Consider the following 20,825-nt stretch of genomic DNA (forward strand, 5'->3'; position numbering starts at 1 on the left):
TGATTTATTCACACTTAGAATAGATGTCATGATTTGGTATGCAAGAAATGACTTTACTGAATGTATGAAGAACAAATTTCTGGACAAGGAAAGAGATATTCATAAATGATGCTCTACTCCACTGACATCCTAAGTTTAGAATGCTAGTTTCAGTGCAGTTTTGCTTATGGCATCATATCAAACTATGATTGTTATGTCATTAATTTCTTAAAATGTTTATTAGCTTCCTATGCCTTAATTCAACTGCATTAATTGAAATGCAAATAATTATGTTAATTGCAATACCAATAGTCAGTGAATAATATCGTCCACAAAATAACCCCAGAAATCTGCCAAAAGAAATAGAAATTCAATACTTTAAACCAGAACACAGGATTTGCTATTTGTTAATCCAGAATGACACACGCATTTAATACATTTTGTAACATATATTTTTGCTTTCATAAAGTTACAGTGTAGAAACTTTTAATTTCCTACCTTGTGTACTGATTTTAGAAAACAACCTACTTGTAAGAATATGGACAAATACTATCTGAGAACAGAGATTTGAATTACTTAACCAATAGTATGCACAGTTTCAGAAATATATCTCCTTCCCAATTTTCCTCAATTTGTTTCAGTTGGGGTAAATATTTTAAGTAATTAAAAAGGTGGTAAGAATAAGCAACATGATATTTTGGGCACTGTCTTAAAAGAGACAACAATTGGGCTCAGATTCTTCAGCAACTCCCAGAAACTGAATGCAAGCTCTTTATAACTCAGTTGATATGATCTTAAATGAAAAGGGTCAACAGCTCATCAACTTTTCTTTTTTCAGAAGTAATCGTCAGTTTCTCCTTCACTCTTACAAAACCCCACTATGGCAATTTGGTCATTACTGAGAAAATCAAACACCGTTTGCTGCTGCTTTTTAATTTCAGCATGAACTAAAATTTCAAACACAACTCAAAACTGCCCTGAAAAAATTAATAGCAAATTTACATTGCAAATATTAGCAGAGTAAAACAATACTTAAATATTTTAAGAGTTCAGTAATTTAGTGAAAAGACCAGAAGGACAAGCTGTGCACCTGAACTAGAACTGACAAGAAGAAGTTTGGGAAACAAATCAGAAATCACTAAAAAGTGACTTGTAAGGCAAAACCAGTCATAACCATTCTAGGACTAAATGTTTTAACTCGGTACTCATCATTCATTTTCTCTTAAATTGTGATTATTGTGATGCAAAATAAAAGTCTGGGCTTAGGAATCATGCCAGGCTTTTTTCAGCCGTAAGTTGCCTACAAGAGGATCTTGCCCATGCCTCTTAGTAAGACATGAGGCTTGAGATTCATGCTGTATTAATAATTTCTTCCTTATATCTGAAGCATAAACAGGACTGGTCACAGATTTACTTTCAAGTCACATGACTCTCTCTGTGATCAGTTTTTCTCACTTTCTAAAAGCTTCACTCAGGCTGCAAAAAAGATTCAGGTCGCATTTTACTATTTTATTGGCTGCATTTTTCAGTAGTGTCCAAAAATATGGTACCTTTCTTAGCCTAAAATTAGCTAAGAATTTAATTAAATTTATAAAAAAAAAATTCTTAGCATTTTCATCCAACTCAACCTTTCTCCTCTGCCTGCCAAATTTTAACATAACCTTGATTTGTAAACTTTTTCCTTTTTAAAAACATGTTGCATTTTTATAAGGACTGTAGCTTTCAGTACTGCAGTGCTTAGCCCTCTTGACCTTGCAAAGCCACATACCACAGTTCCTACCCAAACCCCTCATACTGTGTCCACCTGAGAGCATAAGGAAAAGGGAACTCTGAAAGCAGCGCACAGGCAAGAGACAAGAGTATCTTTCACCAGTACACAGCGAAGCTAGTTTAAGCACAGTCTGGTGATTCACCTTCTCTGAAATTAAGGTTTTGATCACTCAGCATCTTCTGGGTAGGCACAGCTGTGGCCTGTCATGAAATCCTTGGCACTGGAGCTGCACACTCACTTTTGAACTACAGGCAGCTCATGATTGATTCCTAGGTCACCCTTGTCATGCAATTGCACTATCTATACTTGCCTCTCAAATCTAATTCAAGACATGGATGAGTGCAGCATCCATTTCTTCACATTGAAGGAATGTGAAGAAAGACTGACACTCAGGAGTCTAGAAAGAAGGCACTAAGATTTGTAGGAACTGGATGAAGCCTAAAAAATGGCAACCAGCATTAATTAGGTGAGCTGTAGATTTTGGAACAGAAGTGCCAGAAACAAGGACAAAACAAAAACTAGCCAGATTAAACAAAGAGATAATGGACAAAAGAGTTAAAGAAATTTCCTCCCGGCAAATCCTTGAAAAGGATCCAAAGCTTATTCTCCTTTTACCATACACCCATGAAATCTACTTGTAAAGTACATTCTTCTCCAGTCAAAGATAACAGTACATTATTGCTACTGGCTTTCTCTGCTGTTTCAATAGTACAGTGGGTACCTTAGGCTACTGATCCTAACCTAAAAAACCTGATAAGGCACAGAATTACACAATGCTCCATTATGGACCTGCCACCTTGCCTATTTATTAAACTTTTCAAACCTAGGAAGTTACATTCAGTAAAAGCTGCAGTAAAACAGCACACTCATTTTTGCACACTGGAATTTTCAGAATTAGGATTTATTTTCAACCTATTAAAAAAAAAAAAACTAGAAGGGAAAAAAAGCCTATGAGATAATGAACAACTTTGGTTTTTTAGCAATGCTTGAAGAGCATGCAGTGAATAAATCATAGGAAACAGAAGGGAAAAGAAATTAAACATTCTCAGTAAGTGTGTGCCACCCATTTTGTGCAATGAATAAGGTGGATTTTCTCCATGAAAAATCTATGACTGTATGACTCAAGATTGTACACTAAAATGCATATATACACAGCAAATTCCACTGGTTGCAGAGACAATATTAACAGTGACACTGTTTGGCTTTTAAATGTTTGACTTTGCAACCTTCAAAATTTTCTTTTAACATGATTCCTCTAAAAGGTATCATTACAAATGAAAACCAACAATTCATTGTCAGGCAATGTGTTTATACATTTCTAAAAAAACCTGCATATAGAGCTTACAGTTTATCATTTTTATGATTGCGATGCGAGATTGCTAATATTGTCCCTTGCTTGGCTCTATATTAGCTTTATACAGAGGTTGAGCTTTACTGAACAAAATTTTCCAAACAATATTGGATGCTAATAAACACCACGCTGCCCATACCAAACCCTCATAACGTTTTACATTACAGAAAGAAAATTCACAGTCCTTATGAGTTATAGATTCATACAACTATAAATGGAATAGACCTGAACTGCAAATCAGAAATATTACAGCAGGAAATCTCTGCAACCACATGATTCAACTCCAACAGAGAAAACAGTACACAAGAGGTAGAGAAATGTTAGATAAATCAATAAAGTCTATATGAAATACAGTAGATCATAAAGCAGCTACATGTATACGAAAACTGCTTTGCTATACTTTACAAAAAATAAAGCCGTGTATTCAGCATATGCAAGAATGTCTCGGGGTGTTAGTATTCTGGCACTAGTTACAGCCTTACCTCTATGAAATGCTAATAAATGCAATGTTTAAAATGAACTATAGACATCCAACTTATAGCTATAGTAATCAGTGTGCTCTCCTGCCTGATCCATGGGCAGTCTCCTAGGTCTCAGTCAGGAAGCCTATCCTTTTAGTGCATTTATTTTTTTAGTACTCAAAGTCAATTAAAACAACTGTAGCTTAGAGCCCAGGATAACAAATACTATACTATACTATGCAAAAATAGTCCTGGAAAATAAGATAAGAAGCTCCAATAGCTGTTGCATTAGAAGATACAGTCTCAGTTTAATATGACAGAAAAACATTCATATGCACTTACATCACCAGCTTAGATGAATTACTCCAACACAGGATATCTTGTCCATAGACTTGATAATTTCTGTTCTCTTTTGCAAGGGAGGGTTGATTTTGCATTTTACCCTTTCCCAATCCTTTATTTCAACAATCTCAAAGCAGTGACAATTTTTCAGTCAGCATCACTTCATCCATCCTTACTTACCACTTTCTCTTGATGTTATTATTAACATTTTCCACCCACTTATCCTCATCTTTCCAGGGTTGTTTCAGTATCATCACAAAATACTGCTTCACCAGTAACTCCCTGCACACAGTTCACTCAGTTCACTCCCAAGGCTCTGGACCCTGCAAAATGTCTCCTAAAGGAGACTGCCTACTGCACCACATCTCAGAATACTGGATGTGTATACAACTTTTTCTTCTTAATCTATAGTTCACAAGTATCATTCGCTAAGTGCGTAGAAAGTTATCTCAACGTAAAATATTATGTCAACGAGAAAGTAATAGCTGCCCTGACACAATTGTACGCATGCATCCTTGCAGTAAGTTGGAGATAAATTACCTTGTGATCAATTAGCATACTGTTCTCTATGTTACCTGAGAGTAAACGGAGTTAATAAACTCACAGCAGACTAACCTTTTGAGAACATCTAAAATATTCACTCTTCAGGCATAGTATAAACATATATTAAAAACAACTATAAACTAGAGTTAACTTCTAAAGGAAATAATGGAGTGGCTGGCAAATATATTAATAGACAGACATGGCTTGGTCCTCTTTACAAAAGGTAACTTGAAAATTGTCCATGTGAATTTCAAGGAAATGGGTTTTAATAAATCTATTTCCGTAACAACCCATGCTTTACGTGAACACAGAATATTTTATCATCTTTCTGATTATTATCTTGACTTTCACTAATCCAAACAGAATATCCGGTGCTTTTTTATTCAGTTATTTCATTTTCCACATTAAAATGAAAATGCTCTTACAGTATGCACAGATTAACAGAATATAAATACATGAGATGTAACCAACATCGATTTCACACCTCTCATATTCCTGCTCTCAGAAAGACTTCCAAAATTCAAGCTGTCCTGATAATTAAAAATAACTTAAATCTAGTGTTGAACATCTTTAGTAAGATGTATAGTATTTCATTATTTCAATAGCTCTTTCTTCTACAGATAATTCAAACTTTACTAAAAACAAAAACTTATTTTATTTTTTAGAAAGGAATAAACTAAGTAAACCAGACCAAGTAACTTCAGCTCCTTAGGTAAGCTGCCAATGAACAAGATTTACATTTGTTTCTAAGGGCAAGATCACATGATTGCACTGTTACCAATAAATGCCCTGGTATTACAAGAAAATGGCTACATCCTCAAAGGACATGAGACACTAAAATTCTCACATTCATGAGCAAATTAATGAATGTTATTTTTTATTGCAACAAAAGCCTCGCATCAAACTATTCACAATTCTGCAAAGATTTAGATAGGATGTAACTTTTTAAGTTATATTAGATGGATTTGCTATAGTATGGCTTTGGATACCGCAAAAGATTTCATTGTTGAGGACTTGAGTCAAATACAAAGTACTATAAAAAACTGCTGCTGTACAAGGGAGTAGGAAAACAATCCACATCTTATCAGGTTTCCTTGTCTTTTAGAATGTACTTATATAGACTATATGCAATAATATATGAAGCAATTTACAAGGTATCTTTAAGGTTCCTTCCAACCCTAACCATATCACAACAGATTTAAATAACCAGGAAAAAGGTATAGCACATCTTTTTATAAAACTCAGCAAAGATAACAGAGGTTCAGTCTTCTTTCCAGGACTTTAATCTTGCCTCCTTCTGAAAAAAGTCAGCACCACACAAGAAAACCTCAGGAGCTAGCCAGATCAATTTAATAGTTTGTTCCTAAGTATTTGGTCATGTTTCTGTTAAAAAAAGCCTTAAAGACTTTACCTGTGAAAGACTTTACAGCATGGAGTTTTTTTACAGAAATGCATACTTCTCATAAAATGTTTACCAATTTCTGTGACAATTCCATAAACCATTTCTATTTTGGAAAAAGATCACCAGAAGATATGTGCTTGCACTTCTGTGTTTTCACCTGGTCTTCATATTTTATCGTCACTTTGCTCCTTACCTCTGGCTGATTAGAAATATTGAGAATGAGGGCCCACAGATCAGCTCGGAGTGCTGTTGGACATCCCTGACGAACATATTGTTGAGCAGCAGCACTATCTTGCTCTGCTAAAACTGTAAGAAACAAAGCAGGTAAGGAATTGATGTTTAAGACTTCCAAAGTTTATTGAATTATCAAATACTTTAATTTTTACTTTACAAACTGGTTTATCATGCTGTAAGCATTAGCATTTAGAAAACATCTAAAAGGTCTGTTTCCACAAAGCAATTTTGAAGTAGTTCCCTGGGAAATGAGGCGATTGGTATTAATAGTCAAGACTGTACTACCTTCTGTCATAAAATAGCACTTAGTATCTATCTCTTAGTATGTATCTATGACTATATCAAAGCTAATTGCAGCTAGCAGGCTGCCAACAAGTGGAAAAAGCAGCTGTATATAGCCACAAAATAATTCTGTTTAACTATGAGTGGTATCTCAGTTCAAATAGGAGATTGCCACTCATTCCAGTTTTTCGACTTCTCTATTTTTATGTGAATTATACAAGTATCTTCACAGATAACCATGGGGCAAGAATTTTCCATTTCAAATGTACTATCATGTTCTCTCACTATTGGTATACATACTCTGGAGGTTAAACACTTTTTTTCTCAAAGACTTAGTTTTTCCTTCAGAATAACATAAAACAAATAATCTGCTGTTGATAGGTTTATTTAGATGGGTCACTGTTGTGAAGCTTTAGGCAGGCTACTCTTGCGACAAGGGCCTCATCCTGCCAGGTTGGATGGGGCTTTGAGAGACCTGTCTAGTGGAACGTGTCCCTACCCATGGCAGGGGGTTGGAACTGGACGATCTTTAAGGTCCCTTCCAACCCAAACTGTTCTATGATTCTGTAATTATCTCATTCCTTATTCAAATTGATAAACGTGAAAGACATGCATCTTTAGCTATCCCAGTGTAGTAGAAGTGCTGTTTGTCATCAAGGTTATGTGATTAACTATACCCTCATACTTGAAATGTCTTTCAAAACAGAGAGAATTCTGAGAATGCTTCTGTGATATTATCTAGACATTAGGTAGGTGGTGTACTGGTACTCAGAACTTCTGAAATCTGTATCCTCAGATTTTTTTGAAGTCTCTCAGAAACAACTTGCTTTTCTGAATTTCACTAAATTCAATATTCACAGTATCTGTGCTGTCGTGACTTTGAAGGCTTGAGGTTTGGAATTATAAATCTATTTAATTGATTCCTCCCTCCTTCCTTCTCATCCTAGATACTGAATAGAAGCCTGCCAATTTTCTGTTTAACCTGCAGAGCTCTAACACAGATGGTGTGTGATCCCATCTTTCTAAACTAAGAGGGCAAAAATTAAAAACACTCTTACATTCCCCACAAAACCTCAGAAAAAGGCTGTGATTCATCTCAGTGTCCAGGAGTGTCTACCTTAATTTTTTTTCTTACTGAGACACAAAACATTAAGAAGTAGGTCTGCTATATAGAAGATGGGGTTTGCTACATACAATAAGGAAAATTCCCCAATTTTGGCAATACATCTACTGTAAAAACAAAATCAATATATCAGTGGCTACCAAAGTCGTAACAAACACCCAACAGAGCATTCAGTAAGATTCCCACAGAATAAACTGAGATTTCAGTTTATGGTCAAGACTTTTAACTTATATTTTTACAAAATTTGTGTCTTTGCATATAGGAAAAGCTAACACAGTATCTGTAACAGGGGCTGCTCTACACACACATAAGAGGTGAGGAGTGAGAATTATATTGTGGAGTTGAATGGCTGGCTTGGGAAGTCTGGTTGGGGAATTTATTTGAAAGAACTGGAAAAGAACAGGGAGATGGATAGTAAAATAATGAGTTGCTCTTGGATCAGAAAAGAGATGATGAAGGATAGAAGGAGGACCACAAAAGGAGAAGAAAGAAAGGTCACTGTTTTGTTACTGCAACAAAAAAAAAAAAAAGGCATGGAGGAGTTTTTTGGATGGTATCCACTCCATTTTTTTTTGATGGTGATATTATTTAGCAGGAATTTCAAGAGACTGTAAAGTGCAGATATGGATGAATTTCAAACATTCCTTGTGTATTTCTTGTATCTTTTCTTTTCTTTGGTAGATTAGTCCTTAATCTACAAAAAAACTTCTTTAGGAAAAGCAATATACAAAGACAAATGAGTGAATTTTCCACAGTGGCTAAGTACTGCAATATTTAGCAAGCTGTACGATTGCAAATAACCATTAAAAAGACAGTTTTGAAGCACAGGCGTAAATCCCATTACACTAATAAGAACTTTGTGTGCAGAGAAGGGAGTCCAGAGTCTTTTGATTTTAAAATGAAATTCAGTAGTGGCATAAGTTATTATCATAAAGTTATGTCTCTATGCTTCCTATTTCATTTTTAATGAAATATCTGTGGAGCCATGTATCTGGTAGCTACCAGTAGATTGCAATTGCTTGCTTTTCTGTCTCTGTCTAAATGACAACAGTATTACTGACTGTCTCTGTCTAAATTACAAAGGTTTTGCTGGAATGCTTTATATTACTCTAATTTCTTAAAATTCTAAGAGGTACACTTAACAGATAGAAATTTTCTAAATATATTCCTAACTACTCAGTTAATTACAGATGAAAACAGATCCATACCTTTCTGTCCAACACGTACATGTTCATTTTCAAAGAACTCTAGAAAATAAATAGAAAAGAATTGCAAAGAATAAATGAAAAAAAAAATAAAGATACTCCAGCCAGTAGCGGTCTTCATAATTTTACTCCACACCATTACATTCAGCTGATTTTTACTGCTAATGTCACTAACAATTAATCTGCATCACCATCAGTCTTCTTTTTCAAAAACTAAGAAGGAATCATACTACAGATTTTTTGTCTGAAGGACTCAAATACCAGCAGCACTATACTACATGAATGTAGACTTTTAATAATGTAACTTTCCACTTAAAATGAAAAATCACTTGATACTACAGAGTTTTTCATTTTGATATGGACAGACCATTTACAAACCTGTTTCTACACGAATAAATGCACACATGGAAAAACAACAGAAACTATGCACTTTTAAAGCTCCTTAATATTAATATATGGACATTTCCATATATTTCCACAGAGAGTTTGAGCAGCCTGGTCCAGTAGCAGGTGTCCCTGCCTATGGTAGGGGGGTTGGAACTAGATGATCTTTAAGGTCCCTTGCAACCCCAAACCATTCTATGATTCTATGATATATGCATATCTGTTAGTTGGCTTAACATTTTTTGATACCTTCTGTATTTTTGGACAGACAATTTGGTTCTTTTGACCCTGAAGTTTTCAAAGACACTGAAATTAACGTTTTTCAACTTAAGGTGAAGATTTTACATGTTCTCCAAATCTGACCCTTCATATTTACAACGTTTTCCATTATTTCTATTTCTACGTTTTACTAAGAAAATAAATACAATCACAGTTACAGAACAAATATTTATGGTTTATTATGGGGCAAAATATACAAATTACTTGATAATTGTAAAGTATTCTACTCATTAGTGTTCTATTTAAATGACTGAAGCACAGCATTAGCTAACCAGGAGGCACTTGCGCTGAATCATCAATACCCAGCTGTCCTATATTTAAGCCTAGTTCAGTGAAGTCTTCTTTCTGAAAAGAAACAAAACCATAAAACAGTAATTAACAATGTTTAATTCTCTAAATCACCAGATATTTCTTCTGAAGGCTTAATGCAAATATTTTCTAAACCAAAAATAGCTCTTTTAAGTGCCTAAATATGAAGTATGAGCTCAGGTTTTTAAAGAGAAGAATCTCACATCAGTTCTTACTCTAGTTTTAGCTATAGGCCCCAGTTTTCATGTCAACTATGAGCTACACCTGGATCTAATAAAGTGGTCAATTAAAAATCAGCTTAAGGATCTCTAATTCTCTGCTCTTGTCCAACCCCGGTGCCAGCTTTTCTACAAGCATAAAATCATCAGGAGCCTTATCACTGAAGCATTAAGAGCTCTCCTATTTACCAATTATACCCAAGCATCTTCTTTCATACACAATCTGACAAAACAGAGATTTAAAATTACTTTGACAAGAAAAACAGAAGCTAACTGATTACCAGGTTACTGATTTTGTAGAGCATTAAACAGAACTCTAGAATTAAGATAAGCTGCACTGAAAAAAAAAAAAAGAGTAAGTGAATAACACATACAGAAGTACATTTCTGGCACAAATCAAACCTATGTGGCATAAGATAAAAACCTTCCTACCTGCAGGTAATTTGCTGTTTGGTTTTATTTTTCATTAAAAATGCCTTTTCATAAAACTTTCTTATCATCCATATTTTAACTGCTTGTTTAAATTGATTTACACTTTCAAAAGGAGAAACTTACCATTATACTAAAATTCTTTCTTATTGTTTAGAATCTTATTCATTAGCAAGGCAAAAATAATTATCACAGAATAATAATCTTGTAAGATAAAATATACTTACCAATTCTGGGATATCTTTAACTTTTAGAGGAACCTGAATTAGGCCCAGATGATTTTTGAAACTAGGCTGGTCTCCATTTTCATAATTTGGGTTTCGAAGATTCATCAGTACCTTAAAAATGGTAGCTCAGTCATTCCTTGAGTATATTTAGAAATTTACATTCAGAACTCTTCTTAACATCATCAGTATTACAAACAATACACTCACTCAGTAAAAAAACATTTCCTGCAACTATCATATATACAGGCCCAAATTCTCAAATTGTATCTCAACATTTTCAAAATCAAAAAGAACCCAAACTTTTAAGGAGCAAAGAAAAAGGTCAATTTATGAAATAAAAAAGCAGAACATATCAAATTATCAGCTTAACATTGCAACTTAAAATGTAAAATTATTTATGAAATCAGAAGGAGAACCTCTCAGGAGGTAAAAAGTTAGCTCCAAACTGCTCTTTAGAGAAAAATAAGTTTGTCAGAAACATGCCAAATTTCACTTGCTGTAAAGGACAAATTGTCTGAAAAACAATTATTTTTCCCACTTCACATAAAAGACTATAATGGATCCAAGTCAATGGCTGAGTCATTGTCTCATAAACGCTTACCTCAAGAAAATCTTTAGGTGCATAAACAGGGCGAAAGAGACTTAGATCTGAAATAAGATTAGAGCAAAGATTAAATTAACAATATCACAGATACCACGGCTACAACCACCACATATTCTCCAAATATTCCAATCTTTGGATCGAACCATTCTTAGATATGGGAGAGAGATGATTTTCAAGAGGTTTTTTTTTTTTTAACAGATTTTTAAATTAAATATACTGCTGTCAAATAAAAAATAGGGGCTAGCCATAAATGATCCATGAAAAGTGTTTGCCATCACAGAGGTGGTGCTGCAACACAAAGCAGTACCTTTGCAAAAATAATTTAAGGAACTTGGCTGTCAGCAAGGCAGCTACCCTTGCTCTCCAAAAGTGTGATGTAACTGACTATTCTGTGCAAATTATATTTTTGTATTTTATTAATAAAATGTCTGAGCTTAATTATCCAAATTTCTGAACACCTTCTTTCTACTAGCCTGAGCTAACATGAAGAGGAGCTGTGCCCTAGCTGTATAAATCCCTAATGAGAGGCATTACACCATAACCTCTCTGTGATGATTCAAAGCTAATAAAATTATTTGAAACAAAAAACCCAATGAAATAAATATTTATTTATGCATAATGAAACACTACCAATAAGAAAAAAATATTTAAATCAGTTTATCTTGAAGTGATTACATTGATCTTTGACTGATAAATGAGATGCATATGCTGTTTTTTCCATGTACAAAAATTTAATGCACATAAATTTAGTGGATCTTACCTGGCTCATCAGTTCCCATTTCATTCCATTTATTAAGCAGTTCTTTCTGTTCACTTGCAGGCCTCTGAAAGGCACAAGAAAGTAACTTTTTTTTTAATAGAATCAGTAAAACCATACCTATTTCAAATACATAAATTAGTGTAACACATAAAAAAAAAAAAAAAGACTGCACTAGCAACACAAACTTATTTTGCTTACAGATTATCCTCAGCCTGAAGGTATATTCTACTGCAGAATGTCCAAGTTCCAGTTCAAGGAAAAAAGGAGCCCAGGTTTTTACTAATGAATTTTAGGCTGTTCAGTAGTCAGTTGCATATTATTGAAGATTTATTGCTCATTCCATTGAGCTGTTGGACTTCACCATTAAATTCCTGTCCCTAACTCCATCATGAAAAGCACACACAGCTATATCCTTAAACTTGTTTCCATTATTTCCCAATTCCATGCTCTTTAAAATTAAAGTCTCTAAATTAATAAAAAACAAAAACAGAGCAGAATGAATGACATTGAAATTAGCAATGTACCAATCAGTACCTCTCTCCAAAGTACCTGTTCAGATATAGTCTCCTCCAGTACACAAAGTATATCTCCATTGTGTACAGGCTGTACAATTAGAAGTTACACAATTGAGTCTGCACACAAACACGCTCTAATACAAACAATAAAAATAGCAATTAGCTTTACAACATGCTGATGCTCCCTCAAGAGGATAATTACTGCAACAGCAGAGGAAGATTTACTTATAGACTTCCGTTTTCTCCCAAATTGATCTGCTGCAAACATAGCTACTATCCCCCAAAATTATTCTGCATTAAAATTACCTGGATAACAGCCTTTCTGCTCTTAATAACCATGTGTAAAATGAACATGTGTTACAAGTGTGCAAGATGAGGCTTAATTTCCAAAAACTGTCAGTTTGGAAGCAAAAAGTTAATATATTACCTTCTGTGCTAATGGGATACCGAGTTCTGTGCACATGCTGTTTAGACTTTTTAGGATTCTCTTCTCCCAGCTTCCCTAAAAAACACAAAAATTAAATTATATGGAATTACTTTTTCCTCCAATTGTATTTATCACGTAATAGCAAGCAACTTTTAAAAGTTATATATAAGAAAAGCTAGCAAGAATCACTGACTGAATCTGAAAAACCATGAAGAGAATATTTACATGCTTGTTTATATGGAAACAACAGAGCAACCAAATTACATCATTGACATAATAATAAAGAAGCAGAAAATTGAGTTGTTCACATTTCAAATCTCCAAAAACTCATGTATTTCACAATTATTTGGTTTTGACATATGCCTAATGCTCAAGCTTCCCTCCGTATTAACACACAACATTTTTCAAATGATTATAAGCAGGACAATCAACTGTGGAGAATACCTTCTCCACTTTCCAACCTGAAGAAAGTGCAATTCTTTCTAAAAACAAGGTATCTTAAATGTTCTCAGAAGTTAAGGAAGTAAGAAATCTGGTATTCTGTAAAGCTAAAAAAAAAAAAAAAAAAAAAACCAAACCATAATTTAATATTTCTTGTAAAATAATGCTCAGGAAATTGTTCTCTAAACAGAAAATCACAAGTAGACAATACTTCAGCAGCAAATGGACAGCCTAAAGAGCAATCCAGGTTCTTCTGACTACTGCATTAGACTTCAAACACACCATATGGTGCCTAATCCACGGCTAATTCCTCTGAAGTTAATGCCAACTAGGACTGACTTCCTTGTCAACAGACTTACTTAGGATTTTGCTTCCGTGATTATAGCGCTACTGGTGGGTTGCATATTTAATTAAGTTTTCTGTGGACCATGAGTCAGGCCTCAATCAAATGAATGCAAAGACTCCTCTTAATGTCATTTACCTCTATTTATTATTTGTGATTTGCTTTAGACGCAAATTCTACAGCAGTTAGTTACGGTCTAACCACATGTTCCTCAAACTTAAAGTTCTGTCCAAAAGAGGCTGCAGTTTATTAAACAGGAAGTGAATGAAGGGCAGATGTTCAAACGTTCAGTAAAAAAGTAAAAATTAGATCTTGTCTGTAACTGTTTCGTTTTAGTTTTCATTTACAAGGCCCTCCCATGACTTTTTCCATCAAATGAAATACCTATCTTTTGATAAAAATTTCATTCCTTCACCTTCTCTTGCATAAACAAAGCAGGTTTGAGTTTCAACTGTAAGGAATGTTTTTCAAATTGCAGTATTTCTATAATATTCTGTACAATATTTTAACTGAATTATTGTGTTCAAATGCCTTCCAAATGCTGCAGTTAAATAAATTGGCTATTCTCTCAGGGAGGGATGGTGCAGAGCATTTACAGTATCCTATTTTTGCTGAAAAGTGGTTTTGTTGCTGAAAGAAATGAGAAGCAACAGAGCAGAAAGACTGCTCAACCATACAGTTTAAGAAAATGGAAACAAAGAGAGAATACAGAAGTGTTAGACGCAGTTCAAAAAACAAACTGAAATAATCAAGATCAGTCACAGAATCACAGAAAACCAGGTTGGAAGGGACTTCAAGGATCACCTGGTCCAACCTTTCCTGGCACAAGCACAGTCCAGATTAGATATCCCAGCACCCCGTCCAGCTGAATCTCAAAGGTGTCCAACACTGGGGAATCCACCACTTCCCTGGGGATACTATTCCAGTGGCTGATTGTCCTGATTCTGAAAAATCTCCCGAGGAGTAACTTGAGCCGATTACCTCTGTCTTTTCCATATGACTCCTCATAAAAAAAGAAGTCTCCACCTTTGTGGCTACTCTTTAAATACTGTAGCAGGGTGGTAAGGTCTCCCCTCAGCCTTCTTTCCTCAAGGCTGAACAAATCCAATCCCCTGTGCCTTTCCTCATGCAGCAGCTTCCCAGTCCTTAGATCATCTTTGTGGCCCTTCTCTGAATCCTCTTCAGCCTGTCCACATCTTTCTCATGCAGCAGGGACCACAATTGAATACAGTATTCCAGGTATGGCCTGACAAGTGCTGAGTAAAGTGGGATAAGGACTTCTTTATCTCTGGTGATGCCCGTGTTGATGTAATCCAGCATCCTGCTGGCTTTCTTTGCCACAACTGCAGACTGCTCATTCATACTGAGCTTGCTGTTCACCAGGACCTACAGGTCACTTTCCATAGAGCTGCTCCCCAGCTGGGTAAATCCCAGCTCCTGCTGCACTCCTCTATTGTTTTCCCAGGTGCAAGACCTTACATTTGTCTTTGCTGAACTTTATAAGGTTCCTTGTTAGCCCACTTTTCCAGCCTATCAAGGTCTCCCTGCAGAGTGGCTCACCCTTCCAAAGTGTCTACTTCCCCATCAGTTTGGTATTCATCAGGGTACACTTGATCCCATCAAAATTAAGGGGTGAAAACCACACAAACAAAAAAGGCATGGGTATGCTCCAAGATAGAAAAGCTACGGAAGAAGCACAGAGGAGACAGATGGCAGCTTTGCAAGCTCATTCCAAGGAGAAACAGAGGTCAATACTCTTGATGTGACCGACAATCGCCAAACCAGGCATTAACTCACTTATTGAACTGGGGATGCAACATGTGAGTAATAAATCTCTTTGAGATACTCATAACCTGTGCCATAATTCATCCTTCAAGACTCTGCCCAGTAAAAGATGTTCAAATAAAAGCAACCAAGTGAGGGCTACACAGCTGGATGCCCCCTCCCCCCAGGACAGTGTAGTTACCTGCAGTAAGCAGAAACAGAATGAAGCATCCTCAACTGAAAAAAAAGGCAGAGTTCAAAAAGTAATTTCATTAATGGGAACAATACATTTTCCAAGACGATTCCTCTAATCTTATGAAGAAATTTAACACAAAGGAAAAACATTGCTGGGACTGCTATGGTTACAATGAAAACCTTCACCACTTAGTTGAAACCAAGGAAGGCAGTACTGGAATTTGTGAGCAATTTCATAGAGTCATTGAATGGTTTGGGTTAGAAGAGGCTTTCAAGAGCACTGAATTCTAAGCCCCCCGCCAAAGGCAGGGACACCTTCCAATAGACCAGGTTGCTCAAAGCCCCACCCAGTCTGGCCTTGAACACTGCCAGGGATGGGATATTCACAGCTTCTCAGGGCAACTGTTTCCAGGGCCTCACCACCCTCATAGTGAAGAATTTCTTTTGAATGTCTAATCTAAATCCACCTTTTTTTCAGTTTAACGACATTTCCCCTTGTCCTGTCACTACGTGCCCTTGTAAAAAGTCCTTCTCCAGATTTCTTGTTAGGTCCCCTTTAGGCACTGGAGGCTGCTCTAAGGTCTCCCCTGAGCCTTCTCTTCTCCAGACTGAACAAACCCAACTCTCAGCCTATCTTCACAGAAGTGCTCCAGCACCCTGATCATCTTCAGGGCCCTCACAAGCCCAACAGGTCCATGTCCTTCAAACATGTCTATTACAGACATGTAATATCAGATTTATCTTGTCCTGTAGAAAGTAATTTATAAAATTCCGCTGCAGTTAAATGAATCTGGGTGGACAACAAATAAATAGAAATATGTCACAACTGCACAAACTAGCCAAGATTAGTTACAGTTTTTTTCCACGATAACGAATCCTAGAATTCTTTCTTCTAGAACCCTAGAAATATGTTTTCTCAGGGTGCCCTAATAAGACCTACTCTGCTGGAAGAATTCAAGGTGTCTGGAGACAGATTTCATTTGGTACATTTTGTCTAATAAAACCCTGTAAATTTCAAGCAGAAGACAGCGTTTAGCTTGTTGCGAACTTTGTAAAATCTACATAGGACACTATCAGAAGACAGCTTTATGGAAGATATTAGACTGTGAAAACACTTGCTAACATTTCTTTAGACTCAGCTTTTTATGCTACTCTTTACCTCTTTTTTTGCTCTTATTTTTATGTTATCCATTCCATTTCTTCATTACTGTTTTCAGCAAAGTTGTCCTAAATCTAGCAAAGGCTTTCCCAGTGAACTCTGGGAGCAATACAGTCGAAGAGGTCTGCAATCATTTACCCTCATTAAAATGTAGATATGAAAATAGTCCATACAGCAGTCCAATGGATTCAGGAATGTTTCAACTCACATCAGTCACTGCTGGGCAGGTAAAGCTAATTAGTAAAGTTCAGATTTTTAATCCTAGCATCTAGTGTTAACTCCTTGTCTACATTAAGATGCATAAGCTTTAAGCAATAATTCTGCTGTTTAGCAAGGTAGGAAGAAGTGAGCTATCTCCAAAAAACTGTAAGCAGACCAAACACCTCAGAAAACACCAGGGATGCATGTTTTAAAGAAAGGTCCTAAATATTGTATCTGACATTTTTCATTAAACAAAATTCTAAGACATAGGACTTCTCTGTCTAGGAAAGACCGAAACGATGATACACTAAAGCAGCTGTTCCCAGTGATCTATCTCAACCCGCACAGGACCAGCTCTTGAGAACGCAAAATTAGAAAATACACATTATATTACACCATTATTCAAAGATCTGTAAATATTAATGACAGTATTTTTTTCTACACTAGACAATACCACAACTGCATGAATGATTTACGGCATTACTACTCCTTGTCGTTAACGCTTTATCCTGTCCTAGAAAGCTGTTTTTCTTTTGAGGTAATGACAGGAATACTGTATAAAAACTTCAGGTCTGCCACCTAAGAATGAGAGAACAGATCAACTTGAGGAGAAAAAGGGTTAATTACACGCATTTTTATATCTACTTAGAAAAATACTAATATAGTTTTAATTAATGATTCAAAGTCATTCCAATAACTGATATCAAAGTAAGATGGTTTTCAGACAGTATTACCCTTCTTTCCAGAATTCTTAAGTAAAGCAAAATTAATTAAGATAGAAAAGGATGAAAAAAATGTCAACAAGCTCATAACACAGAAACAACATCCTAAATGGCGGCTGTGCCTAATTTAACTAGACTATGATTTATATGGAAAACATTTTTCTGCCAGGACAAATTTTGTTGATAGCACCAAAATATTCTTTTCCAACTGCTGGGATGCTAAAAGACAAAGTGGAAAAAAAAAAAAATTCTGCCTACAAATAAATAAAAAAAAAAGTCTTCTCCCTTAAAAAAAAAAAAAAAATTAGATTTCCAATACCTAATCAAAAGAAGTTGGTAAATTTTCACTTATATTTCTCTCCCAAAAGGTACTAGCAACCTGTATGTTTTCATTTTAGCCATTTCCAAATATTTTAAACAAAATTATTGAAACACTAACTTTGTAAGATTTTTACATTGTTTACTGCTCTTTAATCAAATAAAGTAACAAAATAAAACCTAGCTGTAATTCAACTGATCTGGTCATGATTGTTTTCTTACAGACCTATTTCCTACAATGACAAATGTATGTGCATCTTGAAAATCAAAATATTTAGAAAATATTATGCTAATTCCTGTGTATTTATTACTATTTCACAACTATACCATCTAACAATATTTCTATATGAAAAGGATTCCTATGTCTTTATTGAAGAGCTGCATTTCGAGAAAGGATTTGAAGGAGGATCCACTGCTTTTGGTTGGGATGTAGTTTTTCTTCGTAGTAGCTGGTATAGTGCCATGTTTTGTATTTGTGACCAAAAAAGTGTTGATAACACACCAATGTTTTTGCTACTGCTGAGAAGTGAGTACATAGCATGCAGGCCTTTTCTGTTTCTCATGCTTCCCACCAGGGAGTAGCCTGGAGGTGTACAAGGAGTTTGGAAGGAACAAAGCTGTGACAGCTGACCACAACTGAGCAAAGGGATACTCCAGAGCATATGACATCATGCTCTAAATAAAAAGGCTGGGAGAAAGAAGGAGGAAGGGAAGCATTTGGAGTTACAGTGTTTGCCTGCCCAAGTAACTGTTATAACTGTTGGAGCCCTGTTTTCCTGGAGATGACTGAACACCGGCCTGCTGATGGGAAGCGGTAAATGAGTTCCTTGTGTTGCTTTGCTGGAATGTGCAGTTTCTGCTTTACTCTTAAACTGTCTTTATCAAAAGTTTTCTCACTTTTGCCCTGCTGATTCTCCACCTGATCCCACTGGGGGAGAGTGAATGAGTGGCTGAGCTGCCTACCATGGTTAACCAACCAAAGAGGATATGGATGCCTAATATTCTTTGAAACAGGGATAAGAAAATTTGAAACTAGTAAAGTCAGGACTTCTACTCATTCCTAAACTATTAGAAAAACAGTCCTTCCCACAGAGAGCTAAAAATATTGGTCACTGTAAGTACTGTATACACTTTTACAAAATAATAGTCAATGAAACTGGTTTAGACAAACATACACATAGATACACCTCTGTGGTTTTCCCATTAGTAAACTGATAAGAGTGATTATTTTCAGGCAGTAAATTGTGGAATTACATTTCACACCACAGAGGAAAAATTGTCTAATACAATACGATCCCCAAATGCTAACAACTGAAATGCAGGACAGCCAGATAAATCTTACTGAAATAAGAAACCATTAGATTGAAAAGGAACACAATTTGTTGAATACCTTGTAAAAGAATACTGCAATATATTTCTAGGCACGCCTGAGTTAAGTATAATTTCATCCTTACCTCAGATACTTGGGTTAGATCACATTCTTCAAGCATTCTTTTTTAATGTGGATTTTTTTTTTTAATTTATTTCAAATGTAATATATTGGTGAAGAAATAAAACCAGTGAAGCAAAAATATTTTTTCATGACACCAAAAATTCTCATTTAATCTTCTATAGTTCAGTTTCTCTTATCGTCCTTCAATGTGCCTTAAGCTCCTTAGTTCTATACTTTTCATTTTTCTTTCAAATTTCTAAGTACTAAATGTATCCCTCCTTTCTTTCCTGTGTCTGCAGCCTGTTCTCCTTCATTGCAAAACTGCCTGTGTCTCCTCAAAACAATATTTTTGTAACCGTAAGTGAAAAGATCTATAGCTACATTTTTCCTTCCTGCCAACAAAATAAAATTCTCCTCCTTGACCTATTTCACATTATCTCCATTCTACAATTTTCACCTACCTGCCATTATATCCTAATTCTTTCATTCTTGAACATTTCCTGTCTGTAGGTAAAATGTCACACATACAATATTATTAACTTTGATGTAATTACACAATTTTTTTCCTAAGGTATAAGCCCCAGAAATCGTACAACAACATTATACACAGTAAATCTAAAATAGTCTAATCAAAGATCTGATGCAAATGGTAAAATTGACAACAACCAACCTGTGCTTTCCTCATATAAGCTAATGGTTCTTTCATATGCTCAGGTGGTGCTGCAGGATGGCAGGGTGAAGGAAACCTTAAAGAAAGTATAGCACATTTTAAATGTTCAGATTTTTTTTTTTTGCAGATTTTTATTAACCCTGTATTCATAAACCCAGACATAACTTCTTTCATGAGAGCACTAGTAATGTGGACCAGAACTAAAAATAGACATTATTTTTGGATACATTTCTTCCACATCTTTTCCTACGAACACAAACAATGTAAAGTTATGTTAGTTTTAATGTTTCAACATAAGTTCTTCTTATATTAAAGATAATACTTCCTCATAATTTCACATATTTGTAAAATAAAATAATTCTGTGAACAAATCCCCTATTTTAAAAGTGCATCCTTTTCACATCATGTCATCTTTATAACCCCTGAAACTTTTACTATTCAGGATATTATATTTTTTACAAGAGACAATATAGGGTTTGGAGGAGTTCCTTTTAAAAATCAATACTGAACACGTACACATCCAATATGGTGTTGACCTAAGCAAAGCTGAATATCCATTCATAAACTGCATATGCCAAAATATAAAAGCTGGAACAGAAATAAGAAAAAAACCCCACATGACTAATTTATCTTCCAGTACTGCAGATTATTTCCAATGGGTTATTGCCAAACATTTTATCCAGCTTAATTTTAACTGTCTCAAACGCCCTTCAGGAAACAAAATTTACACAAAGC

At 35.3% G+C, this 20,825-nt stretch overlaps 1 protein-coding gene across 3 annotated transcripts in view; it reads right to left on the reverse strand.

Moving 5' to 3' along the window:
- Positions 1-20,825, reverse strand: part of TBC1D19 (TBC1 domain family member 19) — a 49,453-nt gene that overhangs the window by 16,698 nt on the left and 11,930 nt on the right. For all 3 annotated transcript variants that reach the window (XM_057405591.1, XM_057405590.1, XM_057405588.1), the window contains 8 exons: positions 20,091-20,166; positions 12,846-12,920; positions 11,904-11,967; positions 11,141-11,187; positions 10,540-10,650; positions 9,629-9,701; positions 8,697-8,735; positions 6,043-6,155 (listed from right to left, as the gene is read on the reverse strand). In XM_057405591.1, the coding sequence (XP_057261574.1) occupies positions 6,043-6,155; positions 8,697-8,735; positions 9,629-9,701; positions 10,540-10,650; positions 11,141-11,187; positions 11,904-11,967; positions 12,846-12,920; positions 20,091-20,126 (558 nt within the window). In that variant the 5' untranslated portion in view covers positions 20,127-20,166. The remainder of the gene's footprint in view (positions 1-6,042; positions 6,156-8,696; positions 8,736-9,628; positions 9,702-10,539; positions 10,651-11,140; positions 11,188-11,903; positions 11,968-12,845; positions 12,921-20,090; positions 20,167-20,825) is intronic.

Source organism: Pezoporus wallicus, unplaced genomic scaffold (genome assembly GCF_028554395.1).
Source record: "Pezoporus wallicus isolate ANWC-B61680 ecotype Strahan unplaced genomic scaffold, APGP_CSIRO_Pwel_v1 contig_642, whole genome shotgun sequence".
NCBI classification, from domain to species: domain Eukaryota; kingdom Metazoa; phylum Chordata; class Aves; order Psittaciformes; family Psittacidae; genus Pezoporus; species Pezoporus wallicus.